The sequence below is a fragment of the Mixophyes fleayi genome, chromosome 4, assembly GCF_038048845.1.
Source record: "Mixophyes fleayi isolate aMixFle1 chromosome 4, aMixFle1.hap1, whole genome shotgun sequence".
NCBI lineage: Eukaryota > Metazoa > Chordata > Amphibia > Anura > Limnodynastidae > Mixophyes > Mixophyes fleayi.
In genome coordinates, this window is record NC_134405.1 from 119,149,398 (window position 1) to 119,176,973 (window position 27,576).

The 27,576-nt window shown below is 39.7% G+C and overlaps 1 protein-coding gene across 1 annotated transcript in view; it reads right to left on the reverse strand.

Moving 5' to 3' along the window:
- THSD4 (thrombospondin type 1 domain containing 4) overlaps positions 1-27,576 on the reverse strand; it is a 637,279-nt gene that overhangs the window by 305,024 nt on the left and 304,679 nt on the right. Inside the window, exon 7 of the mRNA XM_075208082.1 lies at positions 15,115-15,251. Within this exon, the coding sequence (XP_075064183.1) occupies positions 15,115-15,251 (137 nt within the window). The remainder of the gene's footprint in view (positions 1-15,114; positions 15,252-27,576) is intronic.

Below are 27,576 nucleotides of genomic sequence, written 5' to 3' on the forward strand. Positions count from 1 at the left end.
AAATTTAGGAACCAGGAACAGACACTTTGGAAGTCAACAGGCGGTTAATAATAAAGGCTTTAAAGAAAGCAACAATAGTAAACTGCTGGACAAATACCACTGGTGAGAGATCTGTTACCCCTATAACACGCACGCTATCCGCATGCACATCAACAATGTACGTGACACAGAGGTGTGGACAAGTCCTAAATATCCATGAACCAGATACAAAACAAGAAGAGAGGGACAGGTGATATAGAGCCAGCATAATCCACAGCACTTTTCTATTGGGAATAAACACAGTAATAAAAAAGACTGGGAATTAACAAGTTGCAAAGTCAGTTTCCATAGAATGCATCATTTGTGCTGTTTCTGTTTGTTTGTATAGGTCTCTTGATTTCTTGTGTCACTGGACTTACTATACCCTCGCACTTTCTTTCTGAAGTGTACATCTGCCTGCAAATAATTCCTACTGTGAAAGATTCCAAATTCCCCAATTTGATCACGATACAAATAAATAGTGGGGTTACATGATATCACGGAATGTTCCAGTGATTTTGTTATTAACAATCTACAGGTATAAATTACATACATGGTCCCTTTACGGTGTGTTTTCTATTAGATCGACTCGTATATAAAGCTAGCAAACAGTTACAATCATCTCTTTAATGAAATCTGTCACTTTCACAACTATTAAAAGCTTACACATCTAACAGCATTTTTTCTTTTAAGCAATAAAAAGTCACTTATTAAAAATAGATTTTTTTCATTCATTTCAGACATGAATTTATTTATTTTGTTGCTCCTAGAGAACAGTAAGTACGTAAGAAAGTAAACAGTGCCACCATGTGGCTATTTGGTGCAGTTGAAGCTTGAACAAAGCTGAAGAAACCGTATGCTGGAATATAGAGAGGCACATGTCAGCCCTTAGGAAGAATATTGACATCTATAGTCATAAATTAAACAAAGTGATTACCATTTCCAATTACAGGCTTTTAAATGTATTAAAACATAAACATATACCAAATACCAATAATCAGGCATGCGCCAATTCCATATTATAGATTTCTGCTGAATCCTTTTATAAATTGTTGTTGAACCCAAAACTTAATTTGCACATTTATATGAAAATCCTGAAAGTGATACCTGTGTCATGTGCACACAAATCACCAGAATATCAGGATGTGGACTTAGCTGTATGAATTGTAAAGATTCATCTGAACCTGAATTTTTCAACAAATATATTTTTGAACTGCAAAGGCTGTATTGGCTTAATGGCTAGTATAATAATATACATCATTGTACTTGGAAAGACCAGTGGTCTTACAGAACAATGGTGGAAAATAATACATATACGTCCCACTCAGAGTGTAAACCCTAAGGGGTAGACAATCGCCGATTCCCGGGGCTTTGAAGTCATTTTTTTTAAATGGAAATTTTATTAAAGACAAAAGTATAAAAATAATAAAAGTACAATTTTAAAAAATGACTTCAAAGCACCGGGAATCAGCAGTTCTACCGAAGCACCATATAGTAAATTTACCTCTGTGTCCCGGTAGTGTGCACAACAAAGAAAAATGGAAAATATTTATTTTGCCCTTATGTCTCAAAATAATTACCCAAACATCTTTATATTATGACTAATCGAGTACTTACAATATATATACTACATACATTTGTTTTATCTTTGTGGACATTTTCACAAAATTTTCCAATGGACCCACCATGGCCTTGTCTGACAGTAATTCACAAATAAAATACATACGTGTTGCTAATATACACTGGGTGGCCACTTTATTAGGTACACCTGCTCGTTAATGCAAATATCTAATCAGCCAATCATGTGGCAGCAACTCAAAGCATAAAAGCAATGCAGACATGTTCAAGAGGTTCAGTTGTTGTACATACAATAAAAACACCAGAATGGGAAGAAATGTGATCTTTGAGCTTGGAATGATTGGTGGTGCAAGGCGGGGTGATTTGAATATTTTGGTCTTTAGAGTTTACAGAGAATGTGCAAAGCAAAAAACATCCAGTTCTGAGACGAATGGCCAGACTGGTTCAAGCTGACAGGAAGGTAAACGATACTCAAATAACCATGTGTTACAACAGTGAGTTTCAGAAGAGCATCTCCGAATGTACATCATGTGAAACCTTAAATTGAATGGGGCTACAACAGGCACATGCACTGCAAAACAGTTGAAGATTGGAAAAACGTCACCTGGTCTGAAATGTCTCGATTTCTGCTGCCGTCCAGTAGGATAACGTGTCATGTCACAAAGTACACATTATCTCAAGCTGCTTGCAAGAACATGACTGTTTACTCCATTAGCCTGTACAGTCACCAGATCTCAATTGGGATGTGGTGGAATGTGAGATTTTCAGGATGAATGTGCAGCTGTCTGATGCTACCAGAATCTCTACAGAATATTTCCAGCACCTTGGTGAATCTGTGCCATTAAGAATTCAGGCTGTTATGTAGAAATAAAGGGTTCCTAACCAGTACTAGAAAGATGCATGTAATAAAGTCACCACTGAGTGTATATGACAACAACTGTATACAGTATATCTATAAACAGCGTCCTCATGTCATTATTTCACTGCTCATTAGAAAAACTGTATTGTAAGGAATAATTATATTAAGATTATAAGTCACCTCAGATTTCTGTGGCCTGTCTAAATGCAAGATTTGGAACCCTTTGGCGCCTCTATGGAGTATATTATCCCACGTATAATGCATAGGAGAATAGACCTACCAGTGACAATACAAAGGTTTTATTTTAGGGGACGGGAGCAATTCAGTGAGCATCAACCACTCTTTCACTCTCATTGGTGGGTCCCATCCACTCCTTCACTCTCATTGGTAGGTCCCATCCACTCCTTCACTCTCAGTGGTGGATAGACTGCACCTGGCGGGTAAGAAGCAAGCAGACAATGCTGCCTAGCCATTCTTTTTGTGTTTAAGTCACAAATGGAGCAGCCAGAGGGAATCCTTTGCCCGCCTCTCAGTCCCCAGGCAACCTATCCCTGCTAGGTGCGGCGATCTTTTGGATATGCCACCGATGCTGGGACAAGTCACAGTTTTCACAGTCTAGTCCTGTGTCTCCCCCTATATGTCTAAAATGACCTGGGGTTGTTCCAGATCAGACAGATTGTATATCTAGCCACAAACCAGGATATTGATAATATTACTAAGATGGTGACATTGGCAGTGTGCTCATGCTCGCTGGATGGTCTTTCAGAGTGGCTTGTGAAGAAGAAGTGAAGAAAAGACTCCAGGGAAGTTATTATTAAATCTGAGGTTGATATTACTCATGGGAGGTTTAAACATAATTGAGAGGTGGTTATATTTTTTGGGGAGATTTAAAGAAAAAATCCACCCAAAACTTAAAAGACAAGTATTGAGTGGAGCTCAATATGTTAAGACAAAATGCAGTGTTACACTTGTATGGGGTGCGCCGTTCATAGGCAAAAGGGGAGCATACAGACCAGGGGCATCAACAATACCACTGCCTGTTTGAATCAGACAGACAGTAACAGAGCAGAGCTAAATCAGTGAAAGCTTTGGGAATCCTACTTGTACAGGTAAATCGTAGATCCCCAGGTAAGTAAAACTGCATCTCATCTTACATCACACTCTATGGATCTCTATTGTAGAGTTTAGGATCTACTGATTCCTCCATCAATGTGAGCTCCCAGCTTCAGGTAAGAGCAATTTACTATACAGTTTGGTCAGTAAATATTATGGGAATATCCAAAAGGGAAACACCCTTTTAATTTGGATATATTACATTTACTTGAAGAGATTCATTTAAAATTTAAGGGTAGTTTCAAATTTGGCAGGTTTGCATTGTGGTTTATATATTGGATCATTATCATTTGATTTCTTGTTGAGCATATAATATGGAAACAATAGGATAGTTTAGGTAAGACAAACAGCAGTCAATAATGGAGAAATCATATCTTGCATACTTGAAATGTGCATTATTCCTGTCTCTGAGTCACTGTCAGAGCTTTATAAAGAAGATATTAATTCCTCTGGTCTTTATATGACATGTCAATGTGAGCGCTGTCCGGTAAGTAGAAGTTACTGGCATGGAGATATCCCATTACATACAATAATTGTAACAATAACTGTAAATATGTAATGCATAACTGTAAATATGTAATAAAAATAAATAAAAACATAAAATAAAAATAGAATAGAAATGTTTCAGCTTTTGCTTTCCGACTCCTATTTTTTACAGGTTTTTTTATTTTATTTTCTAAATCCTCTTCCCTGGGTTTTATTGAGAAAGTGATTCATAGAGTATTATATATGCCAAGAATATGCAAACACTCTATTCTTATGCTAAGTAAATTGATTGCAATTTTATTACCGAATATAGTCATTACTTGTGTAGGACAGGGAGATTTATAGAATGAAGCACGTGAGATGATGTAATAGTGTAGAAAAAGGAATTACTGCTAAATATAACGGGATTATTTGGGCTGACTTAGAAATCATGCAGAAATATATATGGTGATGCTAAACCAAACTGGCTGTTTATCTTGCTCATGCAGATATATTAATAGTACGTGAACGCTGAATTCCCTGTGCAGTTTTCCTACACTTCACAAGAATGTTTATGTGGCTCTGCTGAACCCACACTAATTGGTTGATTATTTTTCTTCTCAAGATATATTAACATTTCAATTCTACATTCCATGTGCAGCTATACTGCAACCTAATTTCAACATCTTTTCTGAGCATGACAATTTTGCACTGACATAGATTTCTATGAGGCTTATTGACTGTAAAGTACAGTTTATCTGGATTTATTTAAAACAAATATTACGTTTGTGCAATTTGAAAATTACTTTTTATAATAAAGTATACCTAAACAGCTGTGCCTATTCCCACATTAATTTACATATACTTTCAGTACAACTAATGGAGAGACGGTAAAGCAGCACAATGTCTGGACATGTTCATATTATGATGTACATAGATGCCTCTGCCTTAAAACAACGATTCTTACAAATCATATTTGAATGTTGCCAATGATATTGATTCACTGTAAAACACACAACTCCAGACCAATGCTCAGCACCGTCATTGTATTTGTACTTCATATGGACTTTCTCAGTAAAATGTAGGATGAGACTATTATGGTTTGAAACCTAAACCATATTGGGAAAAAGGTGTAAGCAGGTGTCCAAGCCATATTGGGAAGCTGGTGCACAAGCCATATTGGGAAGCTGGTGCACAAGCCATATTGGGAAGCTGGGGCACAAGCCATATTGGGAAGCTGGTGCACAAGCCATATTGGGAAGCTGGTGCACAAGCCATATTGGGAAGCTGGTGCACAAGCCATATTGGGAAGCTGGTGCACAAACCATATAGGGAAGCTGGTGCACAAGCCATATTGGGAAGCTGGTGCACAAGCCATATTGGGAAGCTGGTGCACAAGCCATATTGGGAAGCTGGTGCACAAACCATATAGGGAAGCTGGTGTAAACTAATGCAGAAACCATATTGGGAAGCTGGTGTAAGCAGGTGTCCAAGCCGTATTGGGAAGCTGGTGCACAAACCATATTCGGAAGCTGGTGTAAGCTAATGCACAAACCATATTGGGAAGCTGGTGTAAGCTAATGCACAAACCATATTGGGAAGCTGGTGTAAGCTAATGCACAAGCCATATTAGGAAGCTGGTATAAGCAGGTGTCCAAGCCGTATTGGGAAGCTGGTGCACAAACCATATTGGGAAGCTGGTGCACAAACCATATAGGGAAGCTGGTGTAAACTAATGCAGAAACCATATTGGGAAGCTGGTGTAAGCAGGTGTCCAAGCCGTATTGGGAAGCTGGTGCACAAACCATATTCGGAAGCTGGTGTAAGCTAATGCACAAACCATATTGGGAAGCTGGTGTAAGCTAATGCACAAGCCATATTAGGAAGCTGGTATAAGCAGGTGTCCAAGCCGTATTGGGAAGCTGGTGCACAAACCATATTGGGAAGCTGGTGCACAAACCATATAGGGAAGCTGGTGTAAGCTAATGCACAAACCATATAGGGAAGCTGTTGTAAGCTGGTGCATAGGTAACTACAAAAAATATGATCTAGGTAACTCATGGCAACCAATCAGATGTTTTCATTCACTCTTTAAACTGTATTAAAAGTGTGATTGATTTCTAAAGGTTCCAGCACCTTTTATGCCACTTTCTTAGGTACCCATTTTATAAATACCCTTTCCAATGTACTGGCTGTCCTAACAACCGCAATGCATCTATAACAACACACTTGTAAAGAATTTATATATGGCAGGTAATTGCCACAGCTGCCAACATTTGATAACAATCGATCATAACTTCTAAGAATACTTTGTTGGTGAAAGGGCCATGCCAACCAAGAGCAAACTTGGCTGAGTCCAGATGTCAAATAATGCCTGAAAAGAAACCCATAAAGGGGTAGGTGGGCTAAGGACAGCATTAGAACAGTGGTTTGATTCAAATAACTATGCGCCCATGGTGGTCCGGAACCATACACCTCCTTGCCATTCCTCTCTGTATTATAAAATTATTAAACATATATATCATGATTAGATTTAAACTTACATTTTCAAAAGAAAATAGTGTCTCTCTCACTTTAAGTGCATTAACATATAAAGTGATGTCATACCCCAAATATTTTGCAATAAACAGCAAGGCCATCTCCACCATTTATTTTAAACATGCATATAGACGGTCAACCCAAGCTCGGGTTATCTCTTGTCATTATCATGCTGGAAGTTCGAATGTGGTTGGCCTAGAGGTTACAGTGCCCTGGTTTCAGCTATATAACAAATAACTGCTTTGTGATAACCTTTGCATGTGCTGAAGCAGATTAAGTAAGCTTATAGAAGGAAAAATATCAGTGAATCATGTTCCCTCATCTTTTCCAATATTTTTATTTATCTATGAGAATGATGCATTCTGAAAGTATGAAACTGTTACTGAAACATTATATAAAATAAAACAATAGATGTAACCAGACGACAAAAAAACACTTAAAAAATGTATTTGGGTTGTTTTTTGCTTTTATTTTATATTTGAATAAATTGAATATAAAATATAATAGCAGGTCAAAAAATAGCAGTGAGTACAAAGCTGAAAATTAGATACAGCAGCGAGTTAAATTGTTATTTGTTCTGTAATGCAACTTGTAACAAATACTTATTCTATTGTCAGCAAGACCGTCACAAAGCTAATAGCACTTCCATCCATGAAAACTGCAACAACTAAGTAATGTTACTTTTTTTTATTTGTATGGAACACAGAAAGGTCACAAATTGTGCTTTTCATTACTTTGTAAAAATATTTATTACAGATAATTGGAACATTATGCACGATACGATTAAAAACTTAGAAATTGGACTCCAAACCAACTGAATGGTGCCCTGCTTATCCCTTTCACAATCTGGCCTATTTGTATTAGTAGTAAGGCCAATTACTGAAATATTAAACATGCTTGCATTTACAATGACTGTGTGTTAGAGAGAATCATCAATGGTTTAATAGAACTGTTACCTATACAGAGCTTTATACGGACTATTCTTTAAAGCAATTTAAGTGAAGTGTTGCTGGACATAGTCTGTAAAGTTTAAGATTTGCAGTCAGTTATATATCGTACATGATTTGACACAAGCAGGTTGAGGTACAATTCTGCTACCAAATTCATGTAATATTCCAGGCTACATCAATGAGGCGTTATCTAAAAATGGACAAGCTCTTTAAAAGTTTAGGAATGCCATTTGAAAGAAAGAATGGGCTGTAGACAGTAGGATAGTGGGTTGTTCAGGAAGTCTGATGTCGGGACCACAAGTAAAATAACCTATTTAAAGGGAGTGGTTGATGAAGAAGACTGAGCAGATTTAATAACACAAGCCCTTCTGCAGCAATGTTATTTAAAGTTAAGTGTGAATGTATTCAGAGAGAATACCGCAGATATCAGATGGCTAACAAAAACAAATTTTGGTATTTTTCAAAGTATGGTTTAACTTGGTAAAATGTCTTGTTCTAATTGAGATGACGTCTTTACATAGTACAAGTAGAAGATTATGCGTAAATCATTGTAATGCCAGGAAACCCACCATGCTTCAAGTGGTGGATTATGATTACCTTGGCTGCTGGGTGGTAATCAAGACATACACCCCCGTTCATACCTTTGCAAAGCTGCCAATCCAACCATCGTTTAGTAATACCATGATACATAACCTCAGTTCATAACACTTTTATTAAAAACAAATAGTGCTCCTTTAATATTAAAACCTGGAAACCCAGCACAAAATATCCCACTCAGTACACAAATTCCAGTAGTGACCCCAATGCCAATGTAAAAGTGAGTGCACTTCAAATTTCTCTCTTAGTTTCATGACATCACAGTCAATACAACAGTGGGAAATACTTTCAGAAAGCAAATTAACCTTTAAATTGCAGAGCTACATTATTAAACACAATTTATATCATGAATGATAAGTACTTCACAAATAACAACACATTTCACTGCTTTCTAACATTAGTATAAAAAGAACGTAGTTTAAACTGCAACAGAATGTTCAGCAGAGGTCAGTACAGACCACATTATATGTATCAGTGAGACTGCAGTATAAATGTGCTAAATCTGTCAGATATTGGGTTTCATTTTACTATGATGGTTGTACTATGTTCATTGTCAACAAATTGGACAGACATAATCCTATGGAACACAATCAGAGCAGTCAGATAATTAATATGTTCCAATCAACACCTGACAGATCCCAATTAGATGTAGCTTTAGGCACGGAAAAGTAGCAATGAGAACTGTACAGAATCCATGCTCACTTAGCTTTTCCTGTGCATTAAACAGAATAAATGGAACCCGCCCTCACTCTCCATCCATAACCCTGGAACCCTTTGACAGCTCTTATCTACCTGTCTATGTCTATCTATCTATGTGTATATGTATATATATCTATATATATATATAAAAATATATATATATATAAAAATATATATATATATATATATATATATATATATATATATATATATATATATATGTGTGTGTGTGTGTATAGATAGACACATATTGTACACACACTTGTACACTGATCAGCCACAACATTAAAACCACCTGTCTAATATTGTGTAGGACCCCCTCGTGCCACCAAAACAGCTCTGACCTGTCAAGGCATGGACTCCACAGGACCTCTGATGGTGTCTGACACCAAGGGGTAAATGTATTAAGTGCTGATTTCAGCAAATCGCCAGAAATCTGCGAGTTTGCTGTGAAAATTTAAAGCGGCAATGGCTTTAAAGGCAAAACAATGCCTTTAAAGCCCTTGCCGCTTTCAATTTTCACTGCAAACTTGGTGATTTCCGGTGACTTGCAGAAATCGGCACTTAATACATTTACCCCAAGACTTTACCAGCAGAATCTTTAAGTCCTGTAAGTTGCGAGGTGGGGCCTCCATGGCTCAGACTTGTTTCTCCATCACATCCCACAGATGCTTGATCGGACTGAGATCTGGGGAATTTAGTGTTGTGGCTGATTGGTGTATATATATTACTATTAATTCTATCTACTTCATGTGGCATTTTCTGGCATGTTTTCAATTTTAAATCAAACCATTTTATAAATTATATTTTAAAAAAAATGGTAAATAATATTTTCAAATGTAAAAAGATTTTGGTAGGAAAATATGCATACATGCTAAATATTATTAAAATTCTGTTAGGAAATGTCAATGGTACACTAAACAGATGAATATAGAAAATAACCAGAACCTGAAGTTATGATCAAGTGAGTGCAGAGAGGAAGAAACTTCTGTCCTATAACACATACATGCCCCCTTTTCTGTAATAACATTGTTTACACAGGTAATCCAGATGCCATAATACATGGGTACTTCTAACATCCCTTCCCTCAGCTCCAGGCATAGTCTTTCAAATAATGGCTGTGTTGACAGACAGCTCCCATTATTACAAATTCATTATGGCAGAGTGTGGATGTATAAAGAAGACTACACAAAACATTTACTTTACAAGGAGAATGAAATGGAAACTGGATCATGTGTTGGTGATTTTGTTAGTGTTACCTGCTGAAATATTCACCACAAACACAATGTCCTAATGGAAACAGTCATTGCTAACTCTAATCAAGAAATACACTTTAGAGAAATGAGCAGTAACCTAAGAATATAATGACAAAGGAATTACATTTGTTCATTTCTACCTTTATAGGAATCAATGTACAAGCGCAGGATGGACATTTTCAAACGGTTCATTTTATCCACATTGAAAATGTTGAGAATTTCTGACATATATCTGATATGTAAGCAACAGAATAATGCTAATATTATACTTAAACATTCCACTAAACTATTCAGCTGGAATATACCATATAAATACTATGGTAACCTTCTAGACACAAGTCATTGTGCAATTTCATGAAACTATCCAGCATGGGGAGCAGAAATGTTTTTTTTCACAATAAAAAGGGAACAAAATGTTAATTTAATCTGATTATTCGTCCCTTCTCTCCTACCTCATTGCCAGCAGATGCCTTAGGAAAAATCATTTGGATGGCAGCAACATTTAGAGAATACATGAAAAACATGTACAGTTTCTTTGTGGCCATAGTTTTAGTGCCTTTTCACCGTTTGGTAGATTTAATATTGCTTAAACTGGCAATATTTGTATTTTCCATTTACAATACATTAATAGAAATGTTTATGTCCGCTGAGTACTAAAAAGAATGCACATTCTGAATAAAAAAGGGTTGCCAAAGGCTCATACCACGAAGAGGTAGTTATTGGTATTTATAAACACGTCTTGCCAGTCACACTTTACAACACAACATCCATCACTGATCAGCCATGCAGGTCATTGCAGGACTCTTCTGCTGGAGACCAGGAGTAGTACAGCAGTAGCTGCATGCTTTCCACTATTAGGATAGCATGCAGCTGTGTTCATACTACAGCAAGACTCCATAACAAGAGTCAAACCAGTCTGCACACCCTACCACAGCTCTCGGTTTCTTGGTGAAGCGCTGCCCTTAGGTGGGAGTGGATTCAAACAACGAAAAACTTTTTTTAACTCTAGTTGTCCTTTAAAAGAATAAAAACCATAAAAACACATATTATGTGTCTGATGTGACCATACCTCCCAATTTTTTCTCTTATACTGAAATCTTCCTGGTATTCTCTTATTGCAAACAGTTCCTCTTTCTGGTCCGAGCGAGAACCTTTCCATCGGTAGATACTGTCACATACACGCTCCCAGCTGCCGTAACTTTGGGGTGTTCGCTGTATGAGGTCACACACGATTTCAGCCCACAATCTCTCTCTACCTATCAGACAGGTTCTAGACCTACGGAATCGCCCCCAAACACAGCGCTCTCACACCCCTAGACACTTCAGGTTTGCCACCACCTATTGAATACGGGCAATAGGACCCCAATTTACTGTCCCACACTGGCACACAGGCTTCTAACTATCCTCAGACTAGCAAGACTCACACCAGCAAGCACAGGGTTAACTCTTCACACCTCCAGACTGTTACACAAATGTAAATGCAAGCACACACAGCTTTTTAATCAATTGTATCGACAAATCACACACTGGCATTCCAAGGGTTAACTTGGTCAAGCTTTCTCTTCTATCAGGCTAATGGATTCATTAGTGTACTAAGGACGCAACATATTAAATTATAGATTTAATATACAAAAATACAGGGCATACAGATAAGAAAATAATGAATAACAATTATTAGATTGGCATAACAAGCAAAACAGTTTAAAATAAAAGGGGTTACATTCAGAATAGCACTTATTTGAGTTGCATAATCTGTGCCATGGTGAATTGGCTAGGAAGATGGACAGCTTATCAATGTGGCTTGATTACCCCAAAAAGTCTGAGAATTTTCTGTGTCTCGTCTCAGCAATTTAAAGACCTGTCCCTGTCCCCAGGGGTTGTGGCCTGCGACAGTTTTTCCAATCACCATTTGCATGTTGCCTGATTTACTAACCAATTCTACTATGTGATCTAACTTTCCTGTAAAGCATCACATATATCCAATTTTATCATTAATAAATCCCCTATGATTCCGTCCATCTTTTGATACCAAACATGATGATATTTTGACAATGTGACATACCTTTTCCAAAGATATGTGATTTTAGCTGTTCACCGATACCACCCGTACCTGTCATTCATAACCCTGTTGTAATATCTGCTTCTCAGTATGCAGTGGCACCCAGATTTTTAAAAATATGAACTAGGACGACATTTTCCTTTGAAGGTCATATTTCTATATACTTGTATAGGCTTTCATATGCTGCCTACAAGGATCTCCAGCTGTGATTGGCTCCACCAAGTCTATTCAAGTGTCCAAGACTAACAGCAAGAGATCTTTGAAGCTGCTACAGGTGACATGGTTATCTTCTCACACTGGGATGTGCAAAACCAGCAAATACATTTACATCAGACTCTCTGTCTTCACACTTTACACTTTAACAGCTCAATTGATCAATGGATTCATTTGAGACAACCTATTTACATTGCAGTTATCCCTTATAAATAACTGCAAGCTCTCTAAGTTCACGACAGATACCTTAACTAGTATTTGTGCGTATTCCCTTAATGAAAATAAGAGTACCAACAATGTATAATGTGTTACGTGTATTGTGTTTATATTGTAATTCTCCTAAATCATTTTCTTTGGCATTTTATCTGTAAGTCTTCTGAGTGTAACAAAAGTGTGGCTGATAACATTAGGGTCTAACTGCCCTTCTTTGACCAGTTGAAGTATTGGGAGGTATGTGTATATGTCTTAGCTTTGAAGCCATTGGATTCTGATCTTTAAACATTGTCCCGATATGTGTTATGAAAAACCTTACAGATACAGAAAGAAAATGGCACTTGTGATAGTTACAGGTAGATAATAAAAGTGATGATACTAGTTAGAGGTCATGTAAGTGTATGTTGATGAAACAGAGAATGTATGGATATATAGATTGACATGATCTAGATAGACAGATAGATATAGATAGATAGAATCTATGAATAGTATCATAGATGGGACAGTATTCATAGGTCATTGTACAGTACTAGAAACTGCACCCGATACACAGTAACAGCTTACTGATGACGCTTGTAGCCTCATAGCATTACACATACAAAATAAACCTATGCAGTGCATTTCAAAGGATTCAACATGCTGCAATAAATACAGTTGTAACTCTGAATGACATTTAACGACATGGATGAATGCTCTGCAGCAAAGAGTGTAAAAAATAAATTAGGATTCAAACAAAGTCGTACAGTAGTAAATATACAGTGTGGCAATGGACATCTTGATCAGGAACATACATTTAAGCAAAACTACTACCACCACCTCTCTAAGGCATTGCTGCATACAACATATGTATGGACAAGGGACATCTGGTAGTTTGCCTATAATAGTATGAAAAACCATGTAGATGATTCCTGATCACATGCTGCTTCATGAAAACCCATCAGCTACGGATCTTCAAAATAAGTAGTCCCAACAACTTATTCATGAATAGTGTTATATTTAGTAGCAGAGAAGTGACCTGTTGGACATAGTCTGCACATGTGATTATTAATGACTTATTCTCAGGATGAATCAATCTCAATCTCATCTTCACTCATCACAAACATTGTACAACCCCCCCCCCCCCCCCCATACTCCCTTGATAATGGTCTGAGCTATCATATTCCTCCCTGTTTACTACTGTAGTACTGGCAAGCAGCATGACTACTGTTAGCTTTTATATTTTTATTACAATAATGTTGCAGCTCTTTGCAAACTGGTTAACCCTCAGTGCTTCATACAAGTTAGGAAATTTAAACATTCAACTATTATGCATCATAAACCTGGATACAAATGTTTGCAAAATATCTTATCAAGTTGGGAATATGCTTAAATAAAATTGGATTTTCATTCCTAGAAAATTGAAAATAATGCGCATCACCTAAATATGTTTTGGGCAACACATTTATTAGTGTTTCTGTTTTGGGTTTTCTTCCAGTTTGCTGAAAACATTATAGATTGTTGCTTAGTTGTATTACTTTGTGTAGTTATTACTTCTACATAACAAGACAAACCTTGTAGTAAAATAAAAGCAATAGAGTCTGCAGCTAGTTGCAAGTACAGGATTAGTCCTGTTCTGTTGTAAGAATATTAGTGACTTTGATTCAAATAAAATCTGAATCATAAAAAGTGTATTTTTATGTTATCATTAAAAATAAGAGAAAGTTACATGGTGGGACTGATAATGGACCGTGATGCAGCAGCTACACTACGACAGCAATCAGATGAACAAAGTTTGGCGAAGAGGGCACTGGGTGTTCAGTACCATAAAGCCAATTCTCTGTGTCCTCAAAAAGCAATTTCATAATATAATGTATGGCATGCACAACAGTGAGGCACTCCAGAACAAATTCAGGGAAATCATTTGGTGTTGTGACCCATATGTTGGACTCTCATATGACTTAAGATGGTTAATAGCAGTTTACTACCAATCAGATGCTTCCCTGTAAGGCACAGAACACCCCCTAATCACAAACATACCCTCTTTCCACTGCTCCATACAGATCGCTGTCCACAGCCGTGAACTACACATGATGAAAGGTATGAATACAACCCCTTTAATACAAAATAAAACTGTAGATGCTGCTATATCACTGGTAACAATCTGAACCAAATGTACAATGATTATTTGTTATAACTTTGCAGATACTATCAATCGGTTATAAGATTTTAGGGCTCGATGAACATAGATTGTAATCAATTACCATTTGAATAATTGGAATGGTTGAGATACTCCTGCCCCCCATCAACAGGCATTAAAAATGAAGTGAATGGCTCAACAAGAAAATAAAAAAACAACAACAATGGAGGTTAAGTAACAAGTAGATACATGGCTGTCTTATTACACTGAATGCAACCAGGAACATAACCTGTATAATACACTAAAAGCATAATAGACATGTATAGAGTCATGCATTTATTGCATATAAATGAAAGATTTAATATAGAATCAAGCAACAGAAAACACATATTAATGTACATGACTTTGCAAAGTATCTCAATGAGTAACGGTTTGCTTACCTTGCATTGGCCAGATACACAAATGGCTGTTCCGTTAAGGTCACATGGTGTTCCATCGATTACCTTCTCAGCTTGCCTTACGTAGAACCTGTAGCCCATTGCCCTGCATGTCAACTCACACTTCAGAGCCCCTTTCCCTAGGGATTAAAATAAATTCCATTTAGCATAGTTTTAAAAAATCTGGTACACCTGAAATTTCCCTTATCATAAATAAAGAATGCTGTACTTTGTGATGAGTTAAGAAACAGATAAACTCTAAATTATCCAGTAAAAATGAAATTAGAAATTTGACTATATTTGCTTAAAAATCACTAATCATTTGCTGAAATAGTGAACTAAATATTTAGAAACTTAACAACCAGATCAATGAGCACGGTAATTGGGCTTTTGATAAACACACCTAAAAAGACAGAAGTTACATTCAATTGACATTCATCAATGAAGGGGCAGTCTGTACATGCAATGTGAATTCATGCATATTATGTTTATAGTTAAAAATATAAAATATACTTTCTTTACCAAAGCAACATAATTATATTTTCAGCCTCAGCGATTAGAACCATGAACAATGATTAACTCTGCAAAGTAATGGGTTCTAAACAGATTTCTCATTGAACCATCCTTCATTGAATGCTCCTATCAGCTAATAACTGAGGCAGCCAAATAAACTGAAAAACAGACGTAACTTGATTAGTTTCTAGACAGTCAAAGAGACCAGGTCCCATCAACCAATCAGACTTAACAATGCGTATGAGACATGAAACTCATCGCAGTCAAGCTAATGGCCACTGTCTTGCAATAGATGGGGGTTCTGATTTAAGTTACAAGTCACTAAAATGGGGGCACACATTCCATTATATCCATAGAGTGTAGTCCTCTTGTTCTTAACATATTAGACCTTGTTACCTCTAACAGATTATCAAGACCCATTCCAAATGATCCCAACATCATCATCATCATCATCATCAGTTATTTATATAGCGCCAACATATTCCGTAGCGCTTTACAATTGGGGACAAATGTAATAAACTAATAAACAAACTGGGTAAAACAGACAAAGAGGTGAGAAGGCCCTGCTCGCAAGCTTACAATCTATGGGACAATGGGAGATTGACACATGAGGTTAAGTATACATTTTGCATCTTGGCCCAGCCAGACTGCAAAGGTAGGGTGACTCATAAGCTAAATGATCCTGTCACACAATAATGTTGGTCCGGGGGTAGTTGTCTTGTGTGAAATTGTGTGACAGGCTAAAGGTAGTGAGGTTAAGATGGTGGTTGAGGAATATTATACGCTTGTCTGAATAGGTAGGTTTTCAGAGAACGCTTGAAAGTTTGTAGAACAGAGGAGAGTCTTATTGTGCGAGGGAGAGAGTTCCATAGAGTGGGTGCAGCCCGAAAAAAGTCCTGTAACCGGGAATGGGAGGATGTAATGAGGGTGGATGAGAGACGCAGATCTTTTGCAGAACGGAGTTGCCGAGTTGGGAGATATTTTGAGACAAGAGAGGAGATGTATGTTGGTGCAGCTTTGTTGATGGCCTTGTAGGTTAGTAAAAGTATTTTATATTGGATTCGGTAGAAGACAGGCAGCCAGTGTAGAGACATACAGAGTGATTCAACAGAGGAATAGCTATTTGCAAGGAAAATCAGTCTTGCCGAAGCATGCAAAATAGATTTTAGGGGTTTGAGTCTGTTTTTGGGAAGACCAGTAAGGAGGGAATTGCAATAGTCAATGCGGGAGATGATTAGTGCATGAATTAAGGTTTTAGCAGTGTCTTGTGTGAGATATGTGCGGATTCTGGAAATGTTCTTTAGATGTATGTAACATGATTTAGATATAGAGTCAATGTGGGGAACAAAGGATAGGCGTGAATCAAGGATTACACCTAGGCAGCGAGCTTGTGGGGTGGGATTTATGGTCATGTTATCAACAGAGATAGAAATGTCAGGTATGCTCTTGTTGGCGGGTGGGAATATTATTAACTCTGTTTTAGAAAGATTAAGTTTGAGTTGACGAGAGGACATCCAAGATGAAATGGCAGAAAGACAGTCAGTTACACGGGACAACACAGATGTCGAGATATCAGGAGAGGATAGATAGATTTGGGTATCATCCGCATAGAGATGATACTGAAAGCCAAAGGAACTTATTAGATTTCCAAGAGAAGCGGTATAGATAGAGAACAGCAGAGGACCTAGCACCGAGCCTTGTGGTACTCCAACTGATAGGGGAAGCGGAGCAGATGTGGCTCCAGAGAAATTAACAGTTAAAGAGCGATTAGAGAGGTAAGATGAGAACCAGGATAGAACTGTGTCTTGAAGACCTAGGGATTGCAGCGTTTGTATGAGAAGAGAGTGGTCAACTGTGTCAAATGCAGCCGAGAGATCAAGGAGAATTAGGAGAGAGTAATGGCGTTCAGTCTTAGCAGTGATCAGATCATTAACAACCTTGGTCAGCGCAGTCTCTGTGGAGTGTTGAGAACGAAAGCCTGACTGAAGAGGATCCAACAGGTTGTTTGCGGAAAGAAAGCGTGTGAGGCGAGTGTAGGCAAGTCTCTCTAGAAGCTTGGAGGGGCAAGGGAGCTGAGAGATGGGACGGTAATTTGAGAGAGAGTTTGGGTCGGAGTTTTGTTTTTTTAGAATAGGAGTAATCACTGCATGCTTGTATAGTGATGGAAAGATGCCAGTAGAGAGTGAGAGATTACAGATTTGAGTTAGAGGTGAAATGAGCACAGAAGACAGGGATCTACCAATTTGCGAGGGAATAGGATCAAGAGGACAGGAGGTAGAGTAGGAAGATAAGAAGAGCGTAGAAATTTCCTCTTCATTTGTGGGGTCAAATGAAGAGAGGGTGTCAGAGGGTAGTGGGAAGGAAATGAGCTGATGGCTTGTTGAGGAAGAGGATACCATTTCTAGTCTGATCTTATCAATCTTGTCCTTGAAGTAGGTAGCAAGATCCTGAGCACTGATAGTAGATGGAGGGTTCGGGGTGGGAGGATTGAGAAGATGATTAAATGTATTGAAAAGGCGTTTGGGGTTAGAAGCCTGAGCATAGATAAGAGATTGAAAGTATGTTTGTTTTGCAGTGTCCAGAGCATTTCGATAGGAGTGGTAGACAGAAGTATATGTGAAGAAGTCATTAGAGCTTCGAGATTTACGCCAGTGACGTTCTGCTTTACGGGACAGTTTTTGAAGATTTCGTGTTGCTTTGGTGTGCCACGGTTGACATCGAAGTCGACGTGTAGTATGAAGTGTCGCTGGAGCCACTTGATCAAGGGCCGTTGCTAAGGTTAGGTGAAAATGAGGTACTGCCATCTCAGGGGATGAGAATGTAGAGATAGGGGAGAGAAGGTGTTGGAGAGAGGTGGAAAATTGTTGAAGATTAATAGAATTCAGATTTCTACGAGTATGAGGAGGCTTGGTTGAGTTAGACAGTAGAGAGGTTAGAGCAGTGGGGGTGAGAGTGTAGCTGATAAGGTGATGATCCGAGAGGGGGAAGGGTGTATTAATAAAGTTAGAAACTGAGCATAGTCTAGAGAAAACAAGATCAAGGCAGTGGCCATCCTTATGAGTAGATGATTCAATCCACTGGGAGAGGTCAAGTGAGGATGTTAGAGAGAGTAGTTTGGAAGCAGCTTTGGAAGGTGGGTTATCAATGGGGATGTTGAAGTCACCCATGATGATGGTGGGGATGTCTGAAGATAAGAAGTGAGGGAGCCATGCAGAGAAATCCTCAATAAATTGTTGGTGTGCTCCAGGGGGACGATAGATCACCGCAACACGTAGGGAGAATGGATTAAAAATGCGAATAGCATGTACTTCAAAAGATGTGAACGTGAGTGATGGGACATTTGGTAGAACTGTGTATGTGCACTGTGGGGAGAGAAGTAGTCCAACCCCACCTCCTTGTCTGCCTTCAGGTCTGGAGGTGTGGGTGAGATGGAGGCCACCATGTGAAAGTGCTGCAGGTGAGGCAGTGTCTGATTGCATGAGCCATGTTTCTGTTATTGCCAGAAGGTTGAGGTTTTTTGAGAGGAAGAGATCATGAACGGAGGTAAGTTTGTTACAAACAGATCGTGCATTCCAAAGGGCACATTTAAAGGACTTTGGAAGAGAGGGTAGACAGGTGATGTGTTTGAGGTTTGCTATAGAACGGTAGTGTTCTGATGTATGTGTGTGTGAGGAGTGTGGGGGACCTGGATTAGGTGATATATCACCAGCTAATAGAAGCAGAGTGAGCGAGAGATAGGCAAGGGGATTGTAAGATGTGTGGCCTTTTATTTTCTGGCGACAGGTGGAGGCTGTACTTGTTAGAGATAATAAATAGGACAACAGTTCATGGGTGTTAAATAGAGGTGAGTGGAGTAATGCAGGTGCAATATGAACAAATTTGTGTGTTGGTGGAGGGGTGAAAGATGACACAGTCCTAAAGATCATGCCATGAAATGAGACTACGAAAAGCAATTTGTGAAACATTGTGAAAAAAGGGGGTAAAAGCAAAAAGCAAGGGTATTTTAAGAATTACCTCTTAGCAGTCTTCCATATAAATAGACAAGTAGTGCAGAAATAGGCTGTGGCAGATGCTGCTTATTGCTGGGAGTTAAATCAAGTCAAATGTAGTCCAATGTTTGTCCAACTGTGTTGTCTAACTGTGCATTTTCGTCCACTTTGTGAGAAAATCCCACTTAGTGTAGAAATCACACACGTCTAACCCCACATACGTCTCCCCATAGAAACATATGCACATGCAGCATATTTTGTCCTAAATCAGCCCATCATGTTTGGGGAAAATATCCCAAAGCTCCATTGATTCATAACAATTGGACAACCACTGAGATGACTATTCAGTTTTCTGGGACAATAAGCTTCCATTTACTTTGGTATCACTTTATAAAGACCCAGGCATTAGGTTCATATTTTATTGTGTTGCCTGGTTGGAACATGCAGTATATGCTGCTTCTATGAAACTAAAAGAATATTGTACATCTCTGTTCACAAATGTATGATTGTATTCATGTGTGCCACAGGGCAAATGATTATAGTGGGGAACTTCAATGCTACTATAAATCCAACCTTAGATAAATCTTCAGAATTAATCTAGGATATAATACATTCTATTTAAGAATACATTTTTGCCCAAGTAAGATTCATTGAAGGTTCATGCTATTACATGGTTAGGTAATGACGTTGTTGAGGTCTTTATACTATGATTCATTTGCATAATTAGGGCAGAATTAATGCAATTTGGCTAGCAAAATAAATCACAAAAACTCTAACAGGAGAAACTCCTTATTAAGCAACTGCAGCAACTTAGAAAAAAAACACTGAACATTCTCATCGCTTCACACCCTTATCCAACTGCAAAAGGTCTTAATGAATGCTTGTATGATAAAGGGCTTTTATGGGCCAAACACTTATACCACCATAATGTTGACAAATCAAATACTTATTTTGATAATGTGCTGAGATCCTCACCACATCAACCTAGTATGTTATGAAGCCACTAAGTTGTATTCTGTTGATTCATTCCTATGCATAGAGAAAAATGATAAGCTCTTTTCACATTGTAAATTACCACATTAAAGAATTTGACTAAAGAATTAGTTTTAAATTCAGATGTTACAGCCTAGGAAGCAATAATAACTATTACAAGTTTTACTTGTTCCCAGAGTACACAATTGGTGCTATGATACAACGCCACAGCCAATAAAAATGACTTTCAGTTAAACCATTTACATTCCGCAATCTGCTTTGTCTCCTACAGTAGATAGATTAGTACCATTGTCGCAAAGTTCTAATACCGTTGTGAACACTTCAATGAAGCTTTGGAGAATATAAAGTGAGATTTCCCATGAACACTGCAGTTTTCTGTATATGATAGTAATACACAATACACTCAGTGGCTTCAGAAGAACTGTGTTTAACTCAGTGACTTTCTAATAACTAGGAGGTTTTATCAATTTCTATGGGCCAAGTGCACAACTTGGAGTGGTTTTGTTTTTGCAAGACAGTCAGGTTCCTGAAATCTGTCACGGTCAGTGTATATCAGAGCCGTAACTAGGGTGGTGCGGGCAGTGCCGTTGCCCAGGGCGCAAGCCCAAGGGGGCGCAGCAGCCGCCCGCTACCTGCCTCTGTGCCCTGGCTTAATCACTGGACACAGCTTCCCCCACCAGAAACAATTTGTTCCTGGCATCGGAAGCTTGAACGGCGCTGTAGCTGCGGCTGAGCGGCATCCTGCATTAGCATTTGGAATGCACTTGCATTCCAAATGCTAATGCAGAATGCCACTCAGCCGCAGCTACAGCGTCATTCACCGCTGACCACCACTGTAAGTAAAAAGAAAAGTAATCTCCATAACAAACTGCTTATAAGAGCAGTTTGTTATGAAGATTACTGAATTCTATACAACTACCCTTCATACTCAAACCTGCCACCTACCTCCTCCATACCCTATCCCAGCCCACTTATATACCACCACTCTTCCCACCCACCTCTACTCCCACTGATCTCACGGACACCTTATTTTACTCAATCTATCTCTATTTCTCAGCTATTTAATTAAACTATTTTTAATGTGATTTTCACAATATTTCATCAAGTCTCTTTTTTTATTTAAAATTTTAATATAAATTTCTATTGTATAATATATCTTGTTATTTTTATGTAATGTTGTTTTTATTTATTTTCATCTAAATATATATATATATATATATATATATATATAGATAGATATAATATATATATATATATATATATATATATATATATATATATATATATATATTTTATTATTTTTATTTATATTTAATTTTATTTATGTTATCGTAGAATATATGTGAGCTACAAAACATGACCTAAATAGTTTCACCGCTGGAACACACGAAAAAAGAGGAGCAGTAGGTCAAATTCTTTTATATAACACACAGTGACAGGGTTTAATGGATTGTGTGTGTGTGTGTGTGTGTATACATGCGTACACACACACACACACACACACACACACACACACACAGGGCCGGACTGGAACTAAAAATCAGCCCTGGCATTTAAAGCACACAGGCCCACGTGTTGTGGGCTCCATGCACTATATTGTTGCACACTGATGCTGGCGCAGTACAACATGATGTAGTATGAGTGTGTGTGTGGGGGGGGGGATATTTATTTCTCCTAATGACCCTCAACATTACATTATTAGCACCCCAATTACATCAATAAACACAATGACAATACATTATTAGTACCACACACACTCATACTACATCAATCACCCCCACATTACAGCAACCGGCATCACCCCCCACATTACAGCATCCAGCATCACCCCCCACATTACAGCAACCGGCATCACCCCCCACATTACAGCAACCGGCATCACCCCCCACATTACAGCGTCCAGCGTCACCCCCCACATTATAGCAATACCCTCTCCTACTTATTAGCAATACTAAGCACCAAACACACTACAACATTGCCACCAGCACGCCACCCCATACTACAGCAATACCACCAATTATACAGACGCCACTGTAGGAAACAATGTTTTGCTTTTTTCAAATCTCCCACAAAATAGCAACAACGAACAGAGTGCTTACACACACATATAGGTAACAGGTTCCCTATTCCCTTAATTAAATAGTAATGGCAGAATTTTCATGAATCATTCCACATGAAATAAAACTAACATATATCTAAAAAAAAACATAACTATTGAATGATCAGTTGAACCCACGCGGCCGCATTAAAAGTATTTCCATCTACAGCAAAATGTCTCAGAAAAATATTTTTGTTTTACTACAGTAATTGGATATGCGTCTTTTCTATTCATTTTAAATAACACAGTATATAAATTAAGGGGGATAGAGGAGGTGGGTGAGAAATAATTGGATGTGATCCATCAGTTTGATTAGATAGGAAACATCTAGATTATTTACCTGGAGGCGTCTACCGCCTTGACTCACAGGCAGGGCTGACAAGAGGAATTTTGGGCCCCGATACAGCAACTTCTTTGGGCTCCCGTCATATTCAACAATGAAAGACTTGCCTTTGGCAGAAGTTCATATGATGCCACACCGTAGTGTGCCCAGTTCATATTATGCCACATCGTGGTGCCCCACGGTCATATTATGCCACATAGTAGTACCCTCAATACATATTCGGTCATGCAGAAGTGCCCACAAATCATATTATGGCATAGTAGTGCCCCCAAATCATTAGTAAAGCTCAGATAAAAACTCATTCACAAATAAAAATTGGTACAGCATATCAGATACTGAGTGTGAGTCTCCCAAGAGCAGCTTAATACATCATTTACAATGCAAACAAAAATAGATATATTGACACAATTACAGATAAAATTTATGACAAGCAATGTTTTTTCCTCTTAATTAAAAATCTCTGTACAGATAAATATGCAAAAAACTTTACAGCGCAATAATGAGCAATACATAGTGTTAAACATTATTGGATACGCTGTAGTGTCCCCAGTTCAAGAAAGGATGTTAAAAACATATTGCACACGAGAAAATATATGAACTTACCTGATTATGGCATCCTGTGTTCTGTTCCTAGAGGGCGCGCTGGGCGAGGAGGGATCAGCAGCTGTCAGCTCACACAGGCAGTCGGGAGCAGGAATAGAGGGCAGTGGTCGAAGCAGAAATTTTGGAGTGGGGGTATAGAAAATATAGGTGAATGGAGTATGAAGGCTTGTTTTTTTTTTTTTTTTTTAACACTTGTCCCCTCTGTGCATTTCCATTCTTCATTACTACTTGTGTTTTATGATGGCTGCATCCCTGACATTCCCATTCTTAAGATGTCTCTCCCTTTACACTTTCTTTTACCTATGCCCCTGCACCATCTTCTCCTTTGTCCCTCTCACTTAACCCCCTGCACCACCTTCTCCGCTGGCTCTCACACATCTTCCTGTACCACCTACTCCCCTGGCTCTCTCACACGTCTTCCTGCACCCTCTACCCCCCGGCTCTCTCACTCCTCTTCCTGCACCTCCTACCACCCTGGCTCACTCACCCCCTCTCCCAGAACCCCCTTCCCCTTTGGCTCTCTCACCCCCTCTCCCAGCACCCCCTGGCTCTCACCCCCTTTCCCAGCACCCCCTTTGGCTCTCTCACCTCCTTTCCCAGCACCCCCTTCGGCTCTCTCATCCCCTTTCCCAGCACTCCCTTCTGCTCTCTCACCCCCTCTCCTAGCACCCCCTGGCTCTCACCCCCTTTGGCTCTCTCACCTCCTTTCCCAGCACCCCCTTCAGCTCTCTCACCCCCTCTCCCAGCACCCCCTGGCTCTCATCCCCTTTCCCAGCACCCCCTTCGGCTCTCTCACCCCCTCTCCCAGCACCATCTTCGGCTCTCACCCCCTCTCCCAGCACCCCCTTCCGCTCTCTCACCCCCTTTCCCAGCACCCCCTTCCGCTCTCTCACCCCCTTTCCCAGCACCCCCTTCGGCTCTCACCTCCTTTCCCAGCACCCCCTTCGGCTCTCTCACCCCCTCTCCCAGCACCCCCTGGCTCTCATCCCCTTTCCCAGCACCCCTTTGGCTCTCTCACCTCCTTTCCCAGCACCCCCTTCGGCTCTCTCATCCCCTTTCCCAGCACTCCCTTACGCTCTCTCACCCCCTCTCCTAGCACCCCCTGGCTCTCACCCCCTTTGGCTCTCTCACCTCCTTTCCCAGCACCCCCTTCGGCTCTCTCACCCCCTCTCCCAGCACCCCCTGGCTCTCATCCCCTTTCCCAGCACCCCCTTCGGCTCTCTCACCCCCTCTCCCAGCACCATCTTCGGCTCTCTCACCCCCTCTCCCAGCACCCCCTTCTGCTCTCTCACCCCCTTTCCCAGCACCCCCTTCCGCTCTCTCACCCCCTTTCCCAGCACCCCCTTTGGCTCTCTCACCCCCTCTCCCAGCACCCCCTGGCTCTCACCCCCTTTCCCAGCACCCCCTTCGGCTCTCACCTCCTTTCCCAGCACCCCCTTCGGCTCTCTCACCCCCTCTCCCAGCACCCCCTGGCTCTCATCCCCTTTCCCAGCACCCCCTTCGGCTCTCTCACCCCCTCTCCCAGCACCCCCTGGCTCTCACCCACTCTCCTAGCACCCCTTGGCTCTCACCCCCTTTCCCAGCACCCCCTGGCTCTCACCCCCGCGACCCCTTCCCCCCCCGAAAATCGCGGGCACCCCCCGAAAATCGCGGCACCCCCGCGACCCCCCCCCCTCCGAAAATCGCGGGCACCCCCCGAAAATCGCGGCACCCCCACGACCCCCCCCCCCTCCGAAAATCGCGGGCACCCCCCGAAAATCGCGGCACCCCCCCCCTCTTCAGTAAAAAAAAAAGCAAATTAAAAAAAAAAACAGGAAACTCACCAGTGTAACTGGCTGCACAGCATAACGGGGAAGGGAGCTGGGGAGCGCGCAGCAGAGGTGGCTGGTTCCTGGAACCACCAGCCACCAAGAAGACAGGGGGAGTTGGGCCGGCCCATATAGCCATCGGCCCTTCTGGCATTTGCCAGAAGTGCCAGATGGCCAGTCCGGCCCTGCCAAGAATGGTGTGTGTGACACACACCATTCTTGGCTACACATACATGCAAATGCATGATAAGCAAAATACATCAGAGATACAGATAGAGCTATCTCTCTCACATCCCCCACTTAGATGGGGTGTACCGGTGCCCTATCTCGCCCAGGGCACTAAAACGTCTAGTTACGGCACTGGTGTATATGATAAAGGATTACTGCTTCTAAATACTGTACTCGTGTATGCAGCAAACTGATACAGGTTCTAGTAACAAACATGCAGGATAACACATATCATTCAGCTATAATTTGGTAACCTCGGAAGACCAGAGATGTAGCCAAAGGCAGTTTCAAATAATTATCCCCAATACTACATAAACAACAACAGAAGAAGCAATGTCTATATCATATTATACAATACCATATATTATATCTAATTGATAAACACTTCAAAGTAATCAGCTGACTTTTTAAAAATATTGTTTTTATATTTTTAAATTGTATATATCAGTTCAATATGACATATACCATATCAGTTATTAACCTACATTATATTATATATTTTAACTCATGTGAAAATTGATATAATACATTAAAAGTAATAAATATCACATACATTCCATCCACTTATTCTCAAGATTAATACATTTGTCAATGCAACTAAATACAGAGACAGATCTGTGGGGGGGGGGGGATCAGGTCGGCCCCTGTAGTAGTATAAGAAAGGTCAAAAAAGTAGTATAAGCAAAGTTGTTGCTGAGTTTTTGTGTTGCAATTTCTCTGATTGCATGCAGAGGAATTGATGAGACCCATAAAATCACTGCTTGCAATACAAACAGGCTTCTGAGACACAATAAACAGGACTTCCAGCACTGTCCTGTTACTGATAATTTATGTAAAAACCCACTTTTGCTGTAATCCTTATTAACCACATGACGCATTTCTCTACAGTCTGTATCTTTCTCGATGGCATAGTAAATAGGTTCCGATTTCTTTCTGCAGTTAAACACTGAATAGCCAATCATTTGGATATTTAATTATTCAGCACGTCATAAGCAACCATATACTTATTTTTTACAATCTTTCATTCAAAGTTAAATTTTATTTTCTATTTTTTATAGAAAACAATTTATCATAGACATCCCTTCAACTGTTTAACAATGACTGTCTTATCATTATAGATCAGTAATTTTCATTAACATGTAAATTAAATGTAAATAGATTCACACTCCTTTACAACTCTGATACATTGCATCGATATTGAACAGCGTATCAGATTGCTTCATATAACTTTCATGTGATTAGAGTCGTTGCAAAAGTATAGTGTTTATTAATTTGATATATAATTGCTATAGCATATAATATTATATAGAGTGATACACTTTATATCTGTAAATCCAACCCTGCCAGTGCTCCAACACTTTTCCCCACAATGACAAGCCGGTTGGAGAGGAGGGTAAATGTCACTCACCGGACTGTGAGTGCCATTTCCCGTGTGTTCAGGAACCGTGGCCGTCCGCCATCCTGAGGGTCTGCGCATGTGCAGCCCTTATCAAGCCTTCAATACCTGTTGCTTTTAATTGATTGGATGATCAGGCAACCCTCCCTATTTAAACCACCTGTGATCATTACCTGGTTGCCTGATCTTGGAGTCTCATTCCCCATGAGCCTCTGAAGGTGTTCCTGTGTTCCTCGTGTATTCAGCTTCTGCTGATTCCTGTTTACTGCTATTGTGGTTGCCAGACCGCTTCAACTCTCCTGTGTTCATCGTGCCTGCACTCAGCTGATTCCTATCTGCTGCCTCCGTTACTACTACAGAGTTCCTGCTCACTTCTACTCTCCTGTGTTCATCGTGCCTGCACTCAGCTGATTCCTATCCGCTGCCTCCGTTACTACTACAGAGTTCATGCTCACTTCAACTCTCCTGTGTTCATCGTGCCTGCACTCAGCTGA